Source organism: Miscanthus floridulus, chromosome 2 (assembly GCF_019320115.1).
Source record: "Miscanthus floridulus cultivar M001 chromosome 2, ASM1932011v1, whole genome shotgun sequence".
Classification (NCBI taxonomy): Eukaryota; Viridiplantae; Streptophyta; class Magnoliopsida; order Poales; family Poaceae; genus Miscanthus; species Miscanthus floridulus.
The window spans coordinates 20,830,379-20,849,459 of NC_089581.1; the positions used below are offsets into that span (position 1 = coordinate 20,830,379).

The 19,081-nt window shown below is 44.5% G+C and overlaps 3 protein-coding genes across 5 annotated transcripts; 1 reads left to right on the forward strand and 2 right to left on the reverse strand.

The window, feature by feature from the left end:
- Positions 1-4,955: 4,955 nt before the first annotated feature.
- On the forward strand, positions 4,956-7,076 carry LOC136538152 (transcription factor bHLH25-like). Of its 3 annotated transcripts, none has more exons than XM_066530131.1 (5): positions 4,956-5,019; positions 5,229-5,358; positions 5,473-6,072; positions 6,201-6,578; positions 6,699-7,076. In XM_066530131.1, exons 2-5 carry the CDS (start codon positions 5,332-5,334, stop codon positions 6,771-6,773), a joined length of 1,080 nt encoding a protein of 359 aa, XP_066386228.1. In that variant the 5' UTR covers positions 4,956-5,019; positions 5,229-5,331; the 3' UTR covers positions 6,774-7,076. The 3 variants fall into 3 exon arrangements, with proteins under 3 accessions (XP_066386228.1, XP_066386229.1, XP_066386226.1); XM_066530132.1 differs by having other exon boundaries at positions 4,972-5,018; positions 5,221-5,358; XM_066530129.1 differs by lacking the exon at positions 4,956-5,019 and having other exon boundaries at positions 5,042-5,358.
- Positions 7,077-9,498: 2,422 nt separating this feature from the next.
- On the reverse strand, positions 9,499-12,835 carry LOC136538153 (cyclin-dependent kinase C-2). Its single transcript, XM_066530133.1, has 12 exons — positions 12,634-12,835; positions 12,443-12,524; positions 12,281-12,371; positions 12,148-12,177; positions 11,929-12,041; positions 11,773-11,845; positions 11,550-11,670; positions 11,339-11,456; positions 10,895-11,034; positions 10,756-10,813; positions 10,319-10,389; positions 9,499-10,229 (listed from the first exon to the last, which is right to left on the reverse strand). Exons 1-12 carry the CDS (start codon positions 12,741-12,743, stop codon positions 9,698-9,700), a joined length of 1,539 nt encoding a protein of 512 aa, XP_066386230.1. The 5' UTR covers positions 12,744-12,835; the 3' UTR covers positions 9,499-9,697.
- Positions 12,836-13,700: 865 nt separating this feature from the next.
- Positions 13,701-18,141, reverse strand: LOC136538154 (lariat debranching enzyme). Its single transcript, XM_066530134.1, has 10 exons — positions 17,996-18,141; positions 17,725-17,841; positions 17,398-17,555; positions 16,746-16,867; positions 16,394-16,587; positions 15,467-15,649; positions 15,257-15,375; positions 15,000-15,139; positions 14,301-14,411; positions 13,701-14,124 (listed from the first exon to the last, which is right to left on the reverse strand). The coding sequence occupies exons 1-10, from the start codon at positions 17,999-18,001 to the stop codon at positions 14,021-14,023; spliced, it is 1,254 nt and encodes a 417-aa protein (XP_066386231.1). The 5' UTR covers positions 18,002-18,141; the 3' UTR covers positions 13,701-14,020.
- Positions 18,142-19,081: the final 940 nt, after the last annotated feature.

Here is a 19,081-nt window from a genome sequence, read left to right on the forward strand (position 1 = left end):
GCGTGAGTTTGGAGAGGGTCCCTGCCCGCCTTATATAGTCCCGGGGTAGGGTTATAAGTTGGTTATATCTGAGAGAAAATCATAAAGTAATAACAGATTACATGAATCTTGGGATCATACGTATCCTAACAGATCTTGTAGTATCTTTAGGATATCTTCCCGGTGTCTTGCGGGAGGCACCGAGCAGAGTTGTGCCCCGCAAGGCTTCATCTTGTAGGCTAGGCCGACCCTAGGGTGTGGTCTCCATGGGTATCTAGGATCGTACCCCCCACAAAACCTCACTAAACACTAGGGCTAAACCGAGAGTAAGCGCATAAGTGGTGGTCTAATCAACCTAAGTACTTCGCAAAGCACCTACGCTAATCACCTAATGAATCACTAAGCACTATGCAAGTGGAGATCACTAAAATGGTGTACAACACCCTTATGTTTCCTTAGCCCCACACTGCTCAAAATGGCCGGTTGGGGGTCTATTTATAAGCCCCACTGAGAAAGTAGCCGTTGGAGACGAAATCCCGCTTTTCTGCTACTGACCGGACGCTGATCACGTCCTGATCGGACACGTCCGGTCGTCCCGACCGTTAGAGCCACGATAAACTGATCGGACGCTGCCAGCGTCCGGTCGTAATTTCACCGCTCTAGAACCTTTCTGTACTCGATCGGACACTGTAGTTCTGCATCCGGTCGATTTGCCGCCAGCGTCCGGTCAGTACTGAATATGTTGCTAGTGATGATGAACAGTACCATTGGTGCATCCGGTCAATTTTAGTACTCAGCTTTCGGTCGCTGTTGCCGAGCCTCTTGATTGGAGCGTCCGGTCACTTTCCGCCAGCGTCCGGTCACCTCTGTGAGCTCGTTTCTTTGTGATCTTGCGTACGGCTTGGTTCCTATCTTCGTGGTTGGACTTTGCTTGATATCTTGGGTCTTCTCTTGTGCTCCTAGGGTCTTGCTATTGTTGTTGATCATCAGATCATCACGTCACCTTCGTGCAAGTCACGTCTTGCACCTTTGCCTTAAGCCTTTTGTTTTTCTCTTTCTTCTTTTCCAAGTTCAAGTATTTGATCATCACCATGCCATCACCATCATCATGATCTTCATCATTGCTTCATTATTTGGAGTAGTGCTACCTATCTCATAATCACTTTGATATACTAGGTTAGCACTTAGGGTTTCATCAATTAGCCAAAACCAAACTAGAGTTTTCACACACGTAGCAAACCACGGTTTGTCCTTCATCAAGCTTCTTCACTTCCTTGATGGTGTTATCTTGATGAAGTTGGGCTTGCTTCACCTTGCCTTTCTCTTGAGTCAAGTCCTTGGGGAGGCGAGCTACTTCTTGCTTGAGTTGCTCATTCTCCTTTGTAACCTCTTGTGTGCATGTATCTACAACAACTTTCTCACACACAAACTTGGTAGCACAAGGGTAAGTCTAAATATAAATCATTACAAGAAGTAGAAGCATCCTTTTTAGGCATGTTAAATTTTCTTTTTAGATGCCTTGATGGGGGTTGTACTGATAGCTTCAAGATTAGCAACTTTATTAGTTAGATCATCACAATGTTTGCACATGGTTTCCATTTTAGCAAGCAAACTTTTATAAGCATCTTGTGATCTAACTAACTTTTCTTTTAATTTTTCATTTTTCTTTACAAGTTGCTCATCATTGATTGTGCATGCATTTGTTGTTGCACTAGACTCAAGTTGCTTAATTTTAGTAGATAGTTCAACATTGAGATTAGCAAAGTTCTCATATTGTTCAAGCAAGGTTTTGTATGCTTCTTGTAAACTATCTAGCTTTTCTTTTAATTTTTTGGGCTTCTTTTGTTGACTAGTGCAAACTTTAGCATAATTAAGATTTTGTTGCACAATTTCATCATAAGAAGACATTTCATCATAATTATCACTCTCACTAGAGGATGAGCTTTTGTTACCTCGTGCCATAAGGTACATACGAGAGGAGCTTGATGATGAGTACTTGCGGCCTCACCTCTTGTGATGGTGTTCTTCTTCACTTGAAGAATCATCCCATGACCTTATTAATGTGAGGGCTTGGTTCTTACATGCCTTCTTCTTTGTTTTGGGTGTGGGCTTGTTTGGATAAACTTCCACAAAGTGCCCCAACTCGCCGCATCCATAGCATCCTCTCTTTCTTTACTCATTTCTTTGATTGATGAAAATGAGATCTTGAATTTGGATGAGCACACCCTTGACATTGAGCCTTTAGATCATCTTCTCCACCTTGTTGATAAGTTTGATTGATTCTTCATCAAGGTCGGAGGTGGAGGTGGAAGATTGATCATCATCACTTGAATCATCATCATCATCATCATCATCTTCTTCTTCTTCTTTATCTTCACTTGAGGAGCTTGAGCTTGAGCTTGTCTCAACTTGCTTACCCTTCATCTTCTTTTTCTCGCTACATGCGAGAGCTTTGCCTTTGCTTGATGAAGATGCTTCTTCTTGACCCATCTTGCGTGACATTTCAAATACCACTATCTTACCAATGACTATGGCTGGAGACATGATGCTCAAGTCCTCCATGTTGTGAAGGATGGTGATGATGCTTGCATATTTCTTTTGTGGAAGCACGGAGATGATCTTCCTCACAATGTCCGCATTATCTAGCTTTGTTAATCCTATTGAATAGAGCTCATTGATTATTAGATCAAACGAGAATGCATACCACGAACAAGCTCATCATCATTCATTGTAAAGGAATCATAATTTTGTTTAGCTAGATAATGTTTTTGCTCACGAACATTAGATGTGCCGTCATGGAGCTCTTGAAGTTTTAACCAAATTTCATGTGTTGTATTTAAAGTGAACACTTGGTTAAACACATCCATGCTAAATGATTCAAACAAGCAATTCTTAGCTCTAGCATTGAAATGCATTTCCTTTTCTTCACTCTTTGTGGGTTTATCAGGATTCTTAATGAGTTTCATCTTGTCATGAGTGACTCTCCAAACACCCAAATCAACTGCCTCAAAGTGGCAAAGCCATTCTACCTTTATAGTAGGGGAAGTTAGTGCCGTCAAAGTACGGAGGCCTAGAGGTATCCATCCCAACCACTCTAAATAGCGTCGGCTCAACGGCGGTTAAGCCAAAGGTTCAAATTGAGCCAACCGGCTCTGATACTTGTAGGGGACCTTGACGCCTAAAGGGGGTGAATTAGGCAACTTAAAAATATACTTCTAAATTATGGCCTCTTTTACTAACTATAGCAAAACCTATGCAAAAGATAAACTATCTAAATGTGCGCCTATGGTTTTGCTAGTGTGTTGCTATCTCTACCACAAAAAAGAGTAATACAATCAAAGTAAATGTGAAAGCTAAAGAGCAAGGTAGAGATATGTAAACTTCCGTCGACGACAACTGTATTTTTACCGAGGTATCGAGAAGCATGCAAGCTTCCCCTAGTCCTCGTTGGAGCCTCTCGCAAGGAATCCCTCGCAAGGGCCAAGCTCCCGGTCGGGTAACTCCGTGGATAGCCTCGGGCCTTCCTCATGTGCAAATGGGTCTTCGACGTGCCTTTCGGTAAGCCTCTCCCGGATGCTCCCCGCCGTCTTCACTATCAAGCTGCCGACCGAAACGCCGCTGGCCTTGTTCCCTCTGGTACACGGTGGCGGCCACACCACAACCACGGTTGGTGTGATCTCGCAAGACTACAGGCCCCTCCGATGTACAACAATGGTACGCGCAAGCACCGAGTGGTAAGAGGTATGCAAACCTCACTAAACACTAGGGCTAAACCTAGAGTAAGCGCATAAGCGGTGGTCTAATCAACCTAAGCACTTCGCAAAGCACTCACGCTAATCACCTAATGAATCACTAAGCACTATGCAAGTGGAGATTACTAAACTAGTGTATCAACACCCTTGATATATTTTCTTAGCTCCACACTGCTCAAATAGCCGGTTGGGGGTCTATTTATAAGCCCCACTGAGAAAGTTGACCGGATGCGTCCGGTCGTCCCGACCGTTAGAGCCGCGATAAACTGATCAGACGCTGCCAGCGTCCGGTCACATGCCACCGGACGCGTCCGGTCGTAATTTCGCCGCTCTGGAACATTTCTGTACTCGATCGGACGCTGCAGTTCTACGTCCGGTCGATTTGTCGCCAGCGTCCGGTCAATACTGAATATGTTGCCAGTGATGATGAACAGTACCATCGGTGCGTCCGGTCGCTGCTGCTGACGTCTGCTGTTGCCGAGCCTCTTGATCGGAGCGTCCGGTCACTTTCCGCCAGCGTCCGGTCACCTCTGTGAGCTCGTTTCTTCGCGATCTTGCGTATGACTTGGTTCCTATCTTCGTGCTTGGACTTTGCTTGATATCTTGGGTCTTCTCTTGTGCTCCTAGGGTCTTGCTTATGGTGTTGATCATCGGATCATCATGTCACCTTCGTCCAAGTCACGTCTTGCACCCTATTGAACTATAAAACAATTACTTGTAAATTCATTAGTCCAACTTAATTATGTTGGTCATCAAACACTAAAATCCAAAGTAAATGGGTTTTAGGTCCATTTTCCTTGCAAAGAACATATCTACGAATAGGAATTAACCTCTGAATAGGGGGGAAAACAACGACAGCACAAAAGAGGACAAATTAGTATAATTTGCTACGACTCAATGCCTAAGCAATCCCTCCAGTGACATCATCATGAGGTAACGCGATCAAAATAAACATCACCGAGAGCGCGCAATAAACTATGCGTCGTCGTTCATACAAGTAGATCAAGAGGACGCGAATACTTTAGCCACCATTTGCACAGTTGAATCGCAGCCCAAAGCAACCAATATTATGCAAGGAAAGAGAGAGGAGGAAGAGGAAGAGGCCGAGTAGTCCGCATTCACACCCAACCAAGAGACGAGAGAGGCCGGATATAAAAATAAAATAGTGTGGCCCAGCCCAGCCCGAGAGGTTATATAAGGCGATGCGGCATGTCCTATTCCCTCATCTCCATTGGTGCAATTGCAAACGAAAGGGACCAGGCCAGGCCCCTCTCTCCAATCTCCACAGGTTGGTGTTGGTCGCACTCCCTCCCTCACACACCGTCCCATGATGTCACACCACACACACCGATAGAATCAGATGCAGTCTTCCTCGCATCTTGTGCCACTCCAGCTATCTATGCATGAAGTAGTGCAGTTTATTCAATTTCACTGCACAATGCAGTGATCTCCTCTGCCTCTCTCTGCCTCTTTATTATCTGTTCATGCTGTCTTCAGGACTTGTTGAGCTTTCAAGCAGCTAGTTGCCTATAGCACTAGCAGTCCTTTTGGATTTTGGTTCGGAAACAAGGCGTCCCAATCCCAAGCAAGCAATCTGCAGATGGCAACACAGTGGTTCTCCAACATGGTGAGTCCGTGTCCGTCACTGGTTGATGAAAGCCTGCAGCTTCATCTGCAGTTCGATGGCAGCAGCTTCCTCTATCGCTGAATACGTACTGATGCTTTCTTGGCTGTCGCGCAGGTGATGGACGAGCCGAGCTTCTTCCACCAGTGGCAGTCGGACGCGCTGCTGGAGCAGTACACGGAGCAGCAGATCGCGGTGGCGTTCGGCCAGGGGGAGGTGGACTACGCCGTGGCGGCGGCGCTGTCGACGATGCCGCTGCAGCAGCAGCAGCCCGCGGCGGCCGAGCAGTCGCACCGCCCGCGCAAGGCGGCCAAGGTCAACACCAGCTGGGACTCGTGCATCACGGAGCAGGGCTCCCCCGCGGACTCCTCCTCGCTGACCATGCTCTCTTTCGGCGGCCACGCCGCGTTCGCCAAGCCGGAGCCGCTCCCGCACCAGGCGCCCAGCGCCGCTGCGTACTACGGCGCCGCGACGGCGGCCGCCAAGGCGCCGAAGCAGGAGGTGGTGGACGCCGCCGCCGCCGCCGCGCTGCCGTTCCAGCCCCAGCAGGAGCGCCCGGCCAAGCGTTCCTACGACGACATGGCCGCGGTCGCCGAGGCCGCCACCACACGCCCGGCGTCGCAGAACCAGGACCACATCTTGGCCGAGCGGAAGCGCCGCGAGAAGCTCAGCCAGCGCTTCATCGCCCTCTCCAAGATCGTCCCTGGCCTCAAGAAGGTAGGAATAGATAGGCACGCCACGCCCAGACCAAATCCATGGCGACATGCCACCGCCGAGAGCGCGCGACTAGCCAGCCAGCTAGCCAGTTCCGGTCAACTAACTGATTTGGCTGCTCTCGCTCGCAGATGGACAAGGCATCGGTGCTCGGCGACTCGATCAAGTACGTGAAGCAGCTGCAGGACCAGGTGAAGGGGCTGGAGGACGAGGCCCGGCGGAGGCCGGTCGAGGTGGCGGTGCTGGTCAAGAAGTCCCAGCTGTCCGCCGACGACGACGAGGGCTCCTCCTGCGACGAGAACTTCGTGGGCACCGACGCTTCCGGCACGCTGCCGGAGATCGAGGCCCGGGTGTCGGACCGCACGGTGCTGGTCAGGATCCACTGCGAGAACCGCAAGGGGGTGCTCATCGCCGCGCTCTCCGAGATCGAGCGCCTCGGCCTCTCCATCATGAACACCAATGTGCTCCCCTTCACCACCTCCTCCCTCGACATCACCATCATGGCCATGGTGAGTCATCTCAAATCACTCTCTGCCTGCCATGCATGATGCATGGTACTTTCTTCTTCGGTACAGACTTATTAATCATTCATCATGTGATGCTAACTCATCTGCCAATTTTCCCTGCAGGCTGGTGACGACTTCTGCTTGTCTGTCAAGGATATTGTCAAGAAGCTAAATCAAGCGTTCAAATCATCCTTCTGATGGGTTTAGCTTCTGACCAAGCTTAATCTAGGCCAACTTTTTCCCATCAGCCTTAAGGATTTGAGGCTAATGGTTAGGTTATCAGGTTCTTCCTTGCCTTGCTTCAGAAGAGAGTTGCTTGCAGTCCCCAACAGAGCCCCCAAAGATAGCCATTTCCACTGGTTTTTGCTGCATGGGTTTAGAGATTATTACCTAGTTTACCTACCAACCTATTTTCTCTCCCTCCAATTTTTACATGGTTTGATCTTGTCACTCCATGTTTTTGGGAGGGAGCAGATTGTAAAAAAAAAGAAAAAGAAAGAAGAGACCATCCTTTTTCTAGGGCTTTGCTATGTAGACCGGGGAGTTTGACTTTTACAAACCTAATTTTCTTTCTCCCCTTTGCCAGTATGTTGCCCTTTCACCTTGTTTTTCCATGAGAGGATTGTGTTTCTCAAACACAAATACCTACCTTTGCCGTCCTCTCAACCTTGATCACACTGCTCCCAGAAAAGCTTCAATTGTGGAGAAAATGGAGCCATCTTTTTTTCAGCTCTGAGGGGGACTTTGCAAGCCTTGATTTGGAAGTAGTGTAGGGGTGCCACTTGCTTTGTTTTTTTGAGGGTCCTACAAGTTGGCCGCCACTTGATGGACCCTTTGCTTATAGTTTTCACATGTGAGTTTTGTTGTCACAGGATCAAGGTGTAGTTGTTGTGCTCTCTTGTTTACTCTCATACAAGCATAAAAATAAATAAATAAATAAATGTGCTCGTTTGTTACCTTTCATGGCTTTCAATTCTTGGTCACATGTCTTTTCAGCTTACTCGAGATCTGTCTTTTCTTCATAGTGAGAAACTTCGCATACTGTTCATGGACCGCGATTGTAATTGTTCTTTACATATATCTCCGCCGGAGTCGAGTTATCCTATTCATAATCACTCCACAAACTAATATAATAGAAATTAAATTGTAAAGGCAACATTTCTAAAATTGTCCAAAAAAGAATATTGACAATAATTTCAAAGTGTACCAAAAAATGATCACGTGATCTACTATTTTTTAGAACTTATACATCCTTAATTTCTAAAATATTGTAGAATTGTTTTTGGAATTATGAATCCACTGTTCTTAGCTCTTAGCCTCTTATTCCTATAACCCATCCCCTAGTTCTCTATGGCTGTATAATATGTTGGGAACTTGAAACCTGACATCTTCAGCATGACAACATGATGTCCTAATTTCCGTGTGAACTCCCTCATAGTTGCAGCTATGAGAAAATAATACTAATAGTGCAATCGTAGTTTCTTTTGTGTCACAGCACATCACACCAAAGTGCCTTGACAACTAAGTTGCATTAGTCAACCAAAGCCTACCTTGCTCTGGTTGGCACAATAAAGACTTGTTTGTTAGCCAAAGCATCTGATCTCCTCCCACTCCATGGATTTTTTATTTTTAAACCCACAATTGCAACCACGACTATTCCCATGATCCATCAAATAGGGGGGGGGGGGGGGGGGGGGGGCATTCCCATCAAATAGGGGCTCTCTAATCCCTGCATATAAATTTTTGTCTGCTTGTGAGATTTTGGATACATGATTGAGGTGGCAAGATCTAAATCTTCTCAGGCCAATGGGTTTGAAGCGATCTGACTGATAGCTTGCCCTAGGGATCTCTTATACATTAGGTTACTATTGATTACTAGTAACAGTCCCCCTCAAACCACATCACTGATTGCGATGTTGTGCCCTAGGAATTGGCTACTCAACCAATTGCAACTAAGTCTCTGATTATATGGCCGGTGGCAGCATAGTTTTGTTGCTGAAAAGTTGTAAATAATTCTACCTGTGAAAACTGGAACGGTTCATATATAGTTTGCTGTCAAAACTCAAAAGAAATGGCGCAATCATGCTAGCTCTCCCGGGTCAGAGAAAGATTTTGTGGGAGGAGACCGGAGAGGCCAAAAGGCCGGGTAGTCCAGTAAGGTGATTGCGCGTGGCGTAACCGGGGCGTTGGCAACGTCGTTCGTTGAGGCGCTGGCAAAGGCAATCAGAACGCTCCAAGAACGGCGACAGGGCGTTTTCAGACGTAGAGTCGGTTGCAGGTTTAGTTTTTCAGTATAAGACATGGTCAAAGTGACCTTGTTGTACATCTTGTGATCTGCTGCAGAAACGTATTTGGAGAGTGTATGTATTCTATTCATATATGTTACAAAGAGGTCACCTAACATGATTATAACGAACAGTTTGTACAGGCATATGTCGCGTCAAGATACCAAAACATGTTTTAAGCTTCATAATGTGATTGAAGCAAAGTGATCTCAAACAGGTTTTGTGATAAGGAAGAAAAAAAAAAAACTATGCTAAGTGAGAACGTTAGGAGCTCAAGTGTTTGTCGGTGGAGTTTGTGGACCTGCGGGGTCCCTTTTGTAAGAGGCTGGGCACTGTAAACTTTTCAATGGCACCGGGTGTGATATCAAATTGTAACTGAATTCTTGGATCATCTGCGATCTCACTAGTTACAGATGTGCTAAGCATTGGAGTGATATCAAAACTGCACACAACCATAACAAATTTGTTTCATTTCTGAACTTAGGCTTCTTCCATGCATCTTCAGGCTTCTTTCATGCATCCCTAATTCCAAGTTTGCGCACGGCAAGAAGATGAGAGAAGCTACGTTAAGTAGCATTTTGTTTTGGCAAAGGATATGCAAGCATGAAAATGGGGCTAATAGCAAACTCTGCTAGATCTTCGTGCCATCCTTCCAGTAAGTGAATCAATGGTTTCAAGTACTAAGAATATCTCGATCATCATAATCTTACATATGGAGTCATAAACAACGCTTTTGAGATATCTGGACTGTATTACAGTACTAATCATGACATACATCTCACAGCATGCTTAAACTACAAAGGAATACATCTCAATGGCATGATACTGCCTGCCATATTATTGCCAGTTCCCATACTGTTGCTGATTGCGGGAGCCACCTTGAGAGTAGTTTGGTCCTCGACCTGGACCGGATGCACCATATGGGCCACCCTGTTGGTAGTTTGGCCCGCCAGCTCCATAGCCACTGCCACCACTGCCCCGCGGACCAGCTGCTCCACCCATTCCACCGCCAGGGTAAGGAGGTCCTCGCCCTTGCTGGGGATACGGGCCGCTGCCATAGCCACCACCCTGCCCTCCACGGTTCGGATTGTAGCCTCCCCCTTGATTCCCACCCTGAGGATACCGGCTAGGACCTCCTGGTCCTCGGGGCTTTGCATAGTGATGGCCTGGGCCAGCTGCCACAGGAGGCACATTGTGCATACCAGGTCTGATTTGAGGATGTGCTTGGCCAGGCTGCTGGATTGGAGGCAAACGAGAATGTGGTGGGGGATGATTAAGTTTTTGACGCTTTGCAGCTTCCTCTGCTTGCCTTTGTTGCTGACGCTTTTTCTTTGTCTGGAATTCATGTGATGCCTCATACTTGGGCAAACTGTATAAGCAAACAATTAGAAGTTAGTTGGAGAAGATGGTAAAAAGGAGCTATGTGGCAATGTAACAAGAACTGCCATTTGATTGTACCTTTTTGGATCACATGGTAAGGGATCAGTCCAGAAATATTCCGCATCAAGTGCATCTTTTGCTGATATCCTCTGAATAATTAAAAAAAGTTGAAAATTTGTTGACGCATGAAAAGCAGATCTAAATGCTAGGGCCCAGTTTAGTTCTAAAATTTTTGGCGAAATGGACACTGTAGTATTTTCGTTGTTATTTGACAAATAGTGTCCAATCATAGTCTAATTAGGCTTAAAAGATTCGTCTCGTGGATTTCGTCTAAACTATGTAATTAGTTTTATTTTTTATTTATATTTAATGCTTCATGCATGCGTCCAAAGATTCGATGTGACGGGGAATGTGAAAAATTTTGCAAAATCTTTTGCAAACTAAACTGGCTCTAGGTGTAGACAACACATAGCAGCCAAAAAATGCACGGAGTACGAATTAATCATTTAGCATACCTGCGATGGATCTAAAGTCAACATCTTCTCTAACAGTTCCAGTGCATGCCGATCAAAACTACAATTATATAGAAGGATGAGCAACAATCAGGCGACTTAAAAGCCATATTGGTGCAAATATATGTCATGTATCACTCACTGTTTAAATAACTCTTTAACTCGTCTCTTTAATGGCCGGGGAGGCTTGAAGTTGTTGTACCATGGCATTTTTGTGACACCAGGCCAGATTTGGTCATCAGGGGTACCACAAAGCTCGAAGATCTTAGTCAGCTGCTCTGGCTGCAGGAATAGCAAAACATCAGAAGGAGATGCGATAGTAAGTTGTAACTACAATCAAGGCCATGATGGAAAACTATGCCACAAGACAACTAAAGATCTGAAGTATAATATATACTGATCAGCGTATGATCAAGGCTTTGGCTGATCATTGCATGAATGGAACAGCATACATAATAGCCGGCAGTTTATTTAACCAAGGCGTAACAGAAAGGGGCTCAAGTAAACTTGTGGGCTCACAGATTTGTAAGTGGCAATACTGAAAACAACAGAAACTAACACACAAAGGCCTGAAAAAAAAGTCTACCTCATTCTTTCCAGGCAATATTGGCTTCCCATTGAGAAGTTCTGCAAAAATACAGCCCACTGACCACATGTCAACGGCTGGACCATACTTTGTGCTTCCAAGTAGCAACTCTGGAGGTCTGCAGCAGTGCAGCCACAATCCAGGAAGACAATAAGAAGCTTGCGATAACAACTGTAAATACGATAACAAAACCTGTGAAAATAGACAATACCTATACCACAAAGTGATCACACGGTTAGTAAGGTTTCCATTGTGATCACTCGAGAATGATCTTGCAAGGCCGAAATCAGCAAGCTTCAAGTTACCCTCATTGTCTATCAAGAGGTTAGATCCTACAAACGAAGTATCGAAAACAATATGTTAGCTTAACAAGACACAAATGACAGGAATAAGGAAAACAAGAAAAAACCAGCAGAGATGTGCGCAGCTAAGACCTTTGATATCTCGATGCAGAACTTGGTTGACATGACAATAGTGCAGGCCTGTAAGCAGCTGCCTCATGTAACACTGGAACAAGGCATTTCATCAGGGATAAAACCATGACACATCCAAAGCAAAGCACTGCCAGTTACTTGGATAGGTGGTTATACCTTAATCTGTGGCACAGTGAACCGCATTCCTGGCCGATCAGCAAGCCCGGTGAGGTCATGGTCCATATACTCAAAAACCATGTAAATGCTCCCCTTGTACTTGTTACCGTCAACTAATAATTCAAAAACACAACAATTTGTGCCAACCATTACTACTGCTCTAACTTAACAAAAAAACAAAGCAGTGGAACTCAATCACAAGAATAGAGCTCGCCATACTTGGCTTCCCTTGCTCGTCTCGCTCTGGGCCTGCAACAATTCCCCCAATCCAATCGTCAGCCCAGAGGACAAAAGGACAAAAAGCCAGTAGGCATATACACATCTAATTCATTTTACTTGTGGTTGTAACCACCTGGGGAGGTGACGATCTCCTTGAGCTTGATAACGTTCTGGTGGTGAAGCTTCTTCAGGATCTTGATCTCGCGTATGGCGGTGATCGGGAACTGCGGCGACACAACCAGGTCAGAGCCGAAAACGAAGCCGCGAGAGGAAGTAGTGGGGAGAACAGACTCACCCCTTCGCGCTCGTTGTCCATGCGGATCTTCTTAAGCGCGACGATCTCGTTGGTGCCCGTCTCCTTCGCCATGTACACTTGCCTGCCGGCGGCGGCCGCGGAACGAAGCGAATCGAGGAATTAGGCGAGTAGACAGGTAGAGTAATCACCAGATCGATTAGGGCGGATAGGATGGGAGAGGCGGAGGTTACCCGTAGGTGCCCTCGCCGATCTGCTCCAGCTTCTCGAAGCAGTCGACGCTGCGGGAGCCCCATGACGGGGCTTCGTCGAGGTTGAGCTGGCCAGGGGCCGCCACCGCCATAGCCGCCGGAACCAGAGGGAGGCGACGCGAGGCGACAACCCTCCTTTCGAATCGGGTCAGGTCGGGTTGGGCTCTCGACTGGGTGTGTGTGGTGCGCGGCGGCTGGGGCGCTGGGCGGGTTTGGTTCGCGTGGGCCGCGGGGGGGTGCTGCGGCGGGGCCGGGTAGTGGCGTAACCAGGCGTTGGGCGTTGGCAACGTCGTTCGTTGAAGGCGCTGGGCGGCTGTGGGGGAAAGCAATCAGAAATTCAGAACGCTCGAAGAACGGCGACAGGGTGTTATCACTTTTCAGACGGTAGGGTGGTTTGAAATGTGGATTTTTTTCCCCCTGTATATCTTGTGATCTGCCGCAGGGATATGCTAAGGCCCCGTCTGAATCCCCTTGGGATTTTGGATTTGGGATTAAAAAAATCTGCGACAGATCCAAACGGGTTGGATTCTGGTCTGTTAGTGAAAATTTGGTTTTACATGTTATTAAATTGCTTCAAAATGTAGTAGCCAGCATGTAATTTGTGTGCATTGTGTTTCTGTAATAAAAAACCAACCAGAGAGCAGAGTTGTGCCTTGACCATTAACTATCTTTTCTAGTAGATGCATGTTGCATTGCTGGACATTAGGACTTAGGAGTACGAAATGTTTGAGGGTATTATTGAGAAAACAAGGCTTGAAATAGCTAGAATCTCCAACGAATCCACAATCCAAACAGGTGTAGGATTTTTCTTATCTAGAATCTAGATTCTAGAATGCATATCTAGAATCCAAATTTCTAGAATCTTTCAGGTAACCAAACGGGACCTTAGTAACTTCTGCGGCCTGGTTTCAGCTGTAACCACAGATTTGGGGAGAACGTTGTTCAGCCCCAAACTGCCCTGTCATAATAAAGCATGATGTGCTAAGGTAGTAAGCTGGATGAAAATAAGTAAAGTTGATAGAGACATCGTGGCCCGTGGGAAACAAATGTACCTTCGGAATGAGACAAGTAAATGTACATAAATAAAGTGGTCTGCGTATTCATCATTCATAAAAGTCTTCTGTAGAAATGAAAAGGGACTAGCTCGGGCTAGTAGTCAGTAGTCACGCACACAGGTTCCAAATATATGTTTTATATAGCTGAGATCTCTACTTTGCTAGTAGATGCTATTTTGGTTAACATTTTCCACCAAATGCATCTAGTGATTAATTGTACTTAGTTGAAAAATCAGTATCAACTCAACACCAAAGAGAGTTGGCATTGTGATCAACTGATAGGTGCAATGCTACTTGTCCAACAGTGCTGTCCTTCACTCATCATCTTCTAAAGCGTGTTCATCTTCATCTGGTAGCTCTATATCTTCATCATCAAGTGTGTTTCCTGGCTGAGAGCTTGACTCATTTCTACCAAACCCTGTAGATCGAAAGTTGAGAAACCATAAATTATAAAAAATCTAGAAGCACAAGTGATAGTATCAACTGTCTACAGAGGAAAGTCTATGAGACCAGTAGTTCTCCTCTTTACATATGTATGAAATAAAGTGCTTAAATATTAACGGAAATGATATTAACCACTCACAAGAGACATACCCTCCGAGTTAGATTTTTTTAGATAATGACCCTCAGAGTTAGACGAGTCCAGCAGATATGGGAGTTCCAGAAGCTGAAGAAAAGACTCAGTTTGTGGGTTCCTGCAGCAAACTGTGTATAACAGAGAAGAAATGTGAAATGCTATGTCAGAACTTTGGTAAGAAAGGAAAATAGATCCAAACTTTATCGCAAGTATGGTCTTAAAAAAATAAAGTTAACATCCAGATGGAAATACGAAATTATCAGAATCACAACTATTTTTTCCTAGTTTTGATTATTGATAGAAAAGCCATTGGGTTTAAAGGAAATGTGCGATGTGAAAAAAAAACTCGACCTGCGGGGGGTTATGACGGCCCCCGGGTTTCCCTTTTAAGAAGAAGATCTTCTCACACAGATCGAGAAAACCCCCGAACCCCCGTCCCACATCCTGACGCAGGAGGTGCCGTAACCCTGTGAGAACCGGGCCGGAGCCTACCACTGTGCTTTGGCACATGGGGACGGGCGAGGGGATTTTTTTAACCTCAGCCTAAAATGAGTCGAACTCAGGACCTAAGGAGTGCCGCTGGGTCACCTAACCGTTAGGACTAGGCGCCCTTTGGCTGTGCGATGTGTAAGACCAAACTTAAAGGACTGAACAATATATAGCCCAATAAAAACTATAAGTAGCTGATTAAGTCACAAGTGAATATTCAAACTTACCAGTTATAGGGTGTTTAGATATTGTACTGGAAGGATTGAAAGATGGTGCAGTCTGGACAAAATCAAAAGGCTTAGCTCCTCTAGTATTCAACTTGCTCCTGACCCATTGCCGGTCTTCTTCAGTGTCAAGCTGCTCATCCCTTTTAAGTAAAAAAAAAAAAGGTTGAACATCTCCAGATTTAGCAGTGGCTACAAATTTTTCAGAGCATGGACTATGTGTTAAACTGCTAACGAATAAAGATATTATATGAACCAACCGCATAGTAAATCGTGTCTGTGCTAAGGGGAAAATACTGTTGAATTTTCGTGTTATTGCAAGCCATTCTTCATCATACTGGATTTCATATGGTCCTGGATTGGATGGAATGTCTATAACCTAAAATGGAATGGATAACTTCAGAAACAAACATGTACTACAAAACTTTTATTTATAACGATGGAAAGTATCCTGAAAGAAATGAGAGCACCTGCAAAAAATTGCGCCCAGGAATGCACTTATCAAGCGCAAGAAACTTCGTCGTAGGTCCATTCTTTCCATGCTGGATGATCGCAGGGAACTTACAGTGAAGGTGCCCCGAAAACCAGTATGGTGGTTTTAGTTTGTTCAGTAATTCAGCTGCAGGTTTGCTGCCTAGTGTTCTATTGTTAACCTGGAAAAATAAATAAGCATTGATTATAATATAACATTTGCATTCCAGAAGATATATGAATATGACTATATGAGTTACAGAAGAATGAAAGATGTTCGTTGTAAGAAATTAAATTCACTCAAACTGTCAAATTTGGTGCATGTGCCAAACTAAAAGAAGGAAACCTAAGGACATTAACCCTACAGGCTGACCTACACAACGGTCATCATGTACAAGGATATTTTTCTAGGTACAGAATAAAAGCAGACAACAAAGTTGGATCCAAAGGAGGTGCACAATTTCAAAGCACAGCAAGAGCAAGGGCATTCACGGGAGGGGGAGGGATAGATTAGATAGTTAGCCCTGGTAAAGAAAAAGGCAAGACTCGAGAATCTGAAGGGAACCCCTAGCCAAGGAAGTCAAGACCCAAGAGTCTGAAGAAAACAACAGATAAGTTGGCCAGGTGCCCATGTTTCACCTAAGTCCTAGCAAGATTTATTATTCGGACCAGTACATATTCTAGAACTAACAGGGTTCTGGTCTTGCGACATTAAAAAGAGATGCATTATTGCCTGTGAAAACTGTGACACCAGTTGTTAATGTCACTTGTTTGGTTAAGTCTCCAAATGAATCATGCAGTGTTCTAGCACACTAAAATTGAATCTGTCACGAGACATTTTGATGAACTATATGGTATAGGGGAAGTAATAATGCCATGGCATTAAGCTTTAAAATAAGCCAATCTCATAAGCCAGTGTACATTACCTCTTCTTCAAAGTGCTTCTTCACACTAATGAGCTTCTGCCAGTTTCCATACTCAGTGATGCCCAGAGGCCAATCATGTGACAAGAATACATCTAGCGGCTCCTCCAAATGCATGAGCTTGAGAACATCATAATGCCTTACATGGTACACAGACCGTATAGTATCTTCATTGTATGGAGGCCTCTCGTAGTGTCCTGCATAGGTAGCAATAAGCTTGGGTTACTCAATGCACAAAAAGTTACAGTTGGATCATTTTTCATTAGTTTTCTGCCCTTATATGATAGTTCCCTCTAGATGCAAGGTTAAAAAATAACAAATCCAAGTATCACAAGTAAAACAAAAACAGACTTGCCTAAATGATAACGGTATTTGTTATATATTCCTGACAATCCACCAATTCGTATGTTTCCAAACTTAACAACACCAGCAAACCCCAAAAAGTATATGTTAGGTGCTGTCCATCCTCCATAGTACCTGATAAATAGTCGTTACATTTTCCAATGAGCAAAAAAAAAAAAAAAAAAACGCATCAACTATAGATAAAGTACTGAAAGGTTGTACTCAAAGTATACCGTTAATCTCCTTGCAAATAATTTTTAACTGGGATGTAAATTACAAGAAAGTCCGAATCTCGAAACAACTTCATTCAAGAGTGGGATCCATTCATTCACATGCCTTTGTTTTTATGTGCTCCATATACTGACTACAGATGGAAACCTGAACTAATGGACTACAGAGGTGGCAACTGAATATCATAATTTCCACAGCGGTAGTTACTTAGGCTCTGTTTGGATCCATTAGTGATAATAGTTAGCTGCTAGCTGAGGGAAACAGGCCCTTAGTTATGCACTTATGCTACAAAAAGGTTCATAGTACGAAATTCAGTTTTCACAATTTTATGATCACAAATTCTAGTTATTTGTAAACAAACATGAATTTGAGGATGTGTTAAAAACCTAGGGGCAAAGGGGAAACCACAAATTATAGAAATTGCAAAGACTCACAATTCCCACAGATAATTGGATGCTTCGTGGTTTCCACCGATAAAGATGGTTGGGTACGGAGCAACTGCTTCTCCAGAGTAGTACTTCCAAAATGAGTTCATGGTACGGTACTTTTGTGGGACGTTAACACACTGTAAATCGCTCTCATTCCTAACAGCCTGGAAGAATAATGCAACGTCAGAAGTGAGATATATTACATCTAGTAGAGAACTACTACCAAATATTTACAAATACGGCAGTTGTTTCTCCCGTTTCCCATCCATGCGAACAAACGTTAATTCAAACGGAACTCCCCGCTCAGAAATCGAGAGGGGATGCGGAGCGTACCTGGAAATCGCCGCAGCAGAGGAGGAGGTCAATCTTTACGCCCTCGGCATCCTCGAGCTTTCGCAGCGTGTCGTAGACTATGTCCAGCTCCCCGTGCATACACCCCTCCACCGCGATCTGCACGGACGCACCCAGTGAGGCACGACGTCGAACACCTGGCGCCCGCGGGAAGACCAACAGCATCCGAACCGGGAGTTCGGAGCGGCAGGCGCCGCAGGAGGATGCACGAGGGGGAATCGAACGGAGGGGAGGAAGCACAGACGTCTCTTACCTTCATGCCGCCGGGGACTGGAGCTGGAGGAAGGAAGCCGGAGGGCAGTGGATGGAGCCCCGGAACGAGCAGCCGGGGAGGGGGAGCCGGCGTGAGGCGTGGGGAGAAACCGGGAAGTCGCGGGTCCGCGAAACGGGAGACTTGGCATTTCAATAGGGATGAAAACGGATCGGATACGAACGGATATCACTTATATTATATTTGTTTTTATATTTCTATTCGGATTTGGATTCGGACATGGATAGCGTTCGGATACATATACGAATACGGATTGACTCGGTTACAGATACGAATAATGAGTATCGAATACGGTATGAATCGGATTCGGAGAAGATCGGATACAAATATCTATTCGGATATTGAGTAAAAGCAGCATATATATATATATATATATATATATATATATATATATATATATATATATATATATATATCATACGTGCGCAAACCATTACACCACTCTGTGAGTCCATAATCCATCTAGATTAAGCCAAAAGACTAAAGAGTAAAGCAACAAATAAGATAAAGATATAGATACATCATACATCAAACATCATACAAGCACCAATCTTCGCGGCATGAGTAGAAATAGCCAAGCTCATGGCTTCATGGGTCTCATGGAGTCATGGTCATGGATTCAAGATCTACAATCCTTATATAGGCCATTTTTTTATTTAAGAAAGTTTGAACAAAATGTAGTTCAAATTTGTGACTAGTGTTTGATAAAACTTTCTTAAATGGGAAAATGAGCTATGTAACAATTGTAGATCTTGCTGAGATGATCAAACTTGGTATTCAGAGTTTTTTCATCTGAGGTCATTTAGTGTCTCATTTGAGTAAGTTTACCAAGTCAAATTTGGTCAAATGAAAAAATAACACTTTGACTCTAGTATTGTGAACTCTAAATGACTTCAAATTGAAAAGTTTTGAATATCAAGTTTGTTCAACTCACCAAGATCTACAATTGTTGTTTTGGTCAACTTTCCATTTGAGATAGTTTGGACGGTTCAAATTTATGATTTTTAAATTTCGATGCCTACAAACTAGTTTTCGGAACCCTAGATTGTCTCAAATTGAAAAGTTTTG

Excerpts from the sequence above, each read along its gene's own strand:
- LOC136538152 (XM_066530131.1), top strand. The coding sequence starts at position 5,332 with ATGGCAACACAGTGGTTCTCCAACATG. Across the intron at positions 5,359-5,472 it reads CACAGTGGTTCTCCAACATG|GTGATGGACGAGCCGAGCTT; the intron begins GTGAGTCCGTGT and ends GCTGTCGCGCAG. Across the intron at positions 6,073-6,200 it reads TCGTCCCTGGCCTCAAGAAG|ATGGACAAGGCATCGGTGCT; the intron begins GTAGGAATAGAT and ends TCTCGCTCGCAG.
- LOC136538153 (XM_066530133.1), bottom strand. The coding sequence starts at position 12,743 with ATGGCGGTGGCGGCCCCTGGCCAGCTCAACCTCGACGAAGCCCCGTCA. Across the intron at positions 11,846-11,928 it reads TCACTGTGCCACAGATTAAG|TGTTACATGAGGCAGCTGCT; the intron begins GTATAACCACCT and ends GCCTTGTTCCAG. Across the intron at positions 10,230-10,318 it reads TTACCATGTGATCCAAAAAG|TTTGCCCAAGTATGAGGCAT; the intron begins GTACAATCAAAT and ends TTGCTTATACAG.
- LOC136538154 (XM_066530134.1), bottom strand. Across the intron at positions 16,588-16,745 it reads CAAATACCGTTATCATTTAG|GACACTACGAGAGGCCTCCA; the intron begins GCAAGTCTGTTT and ends CTACCTATGCAG. Across the intron at positions 15,140-15,256 it reads CAGACACGATTTACTATGCG|GGATGAGCAGCTTGACACTG; the intron begins GTTGGTTCATAT and ends TTTACTTAAAAG.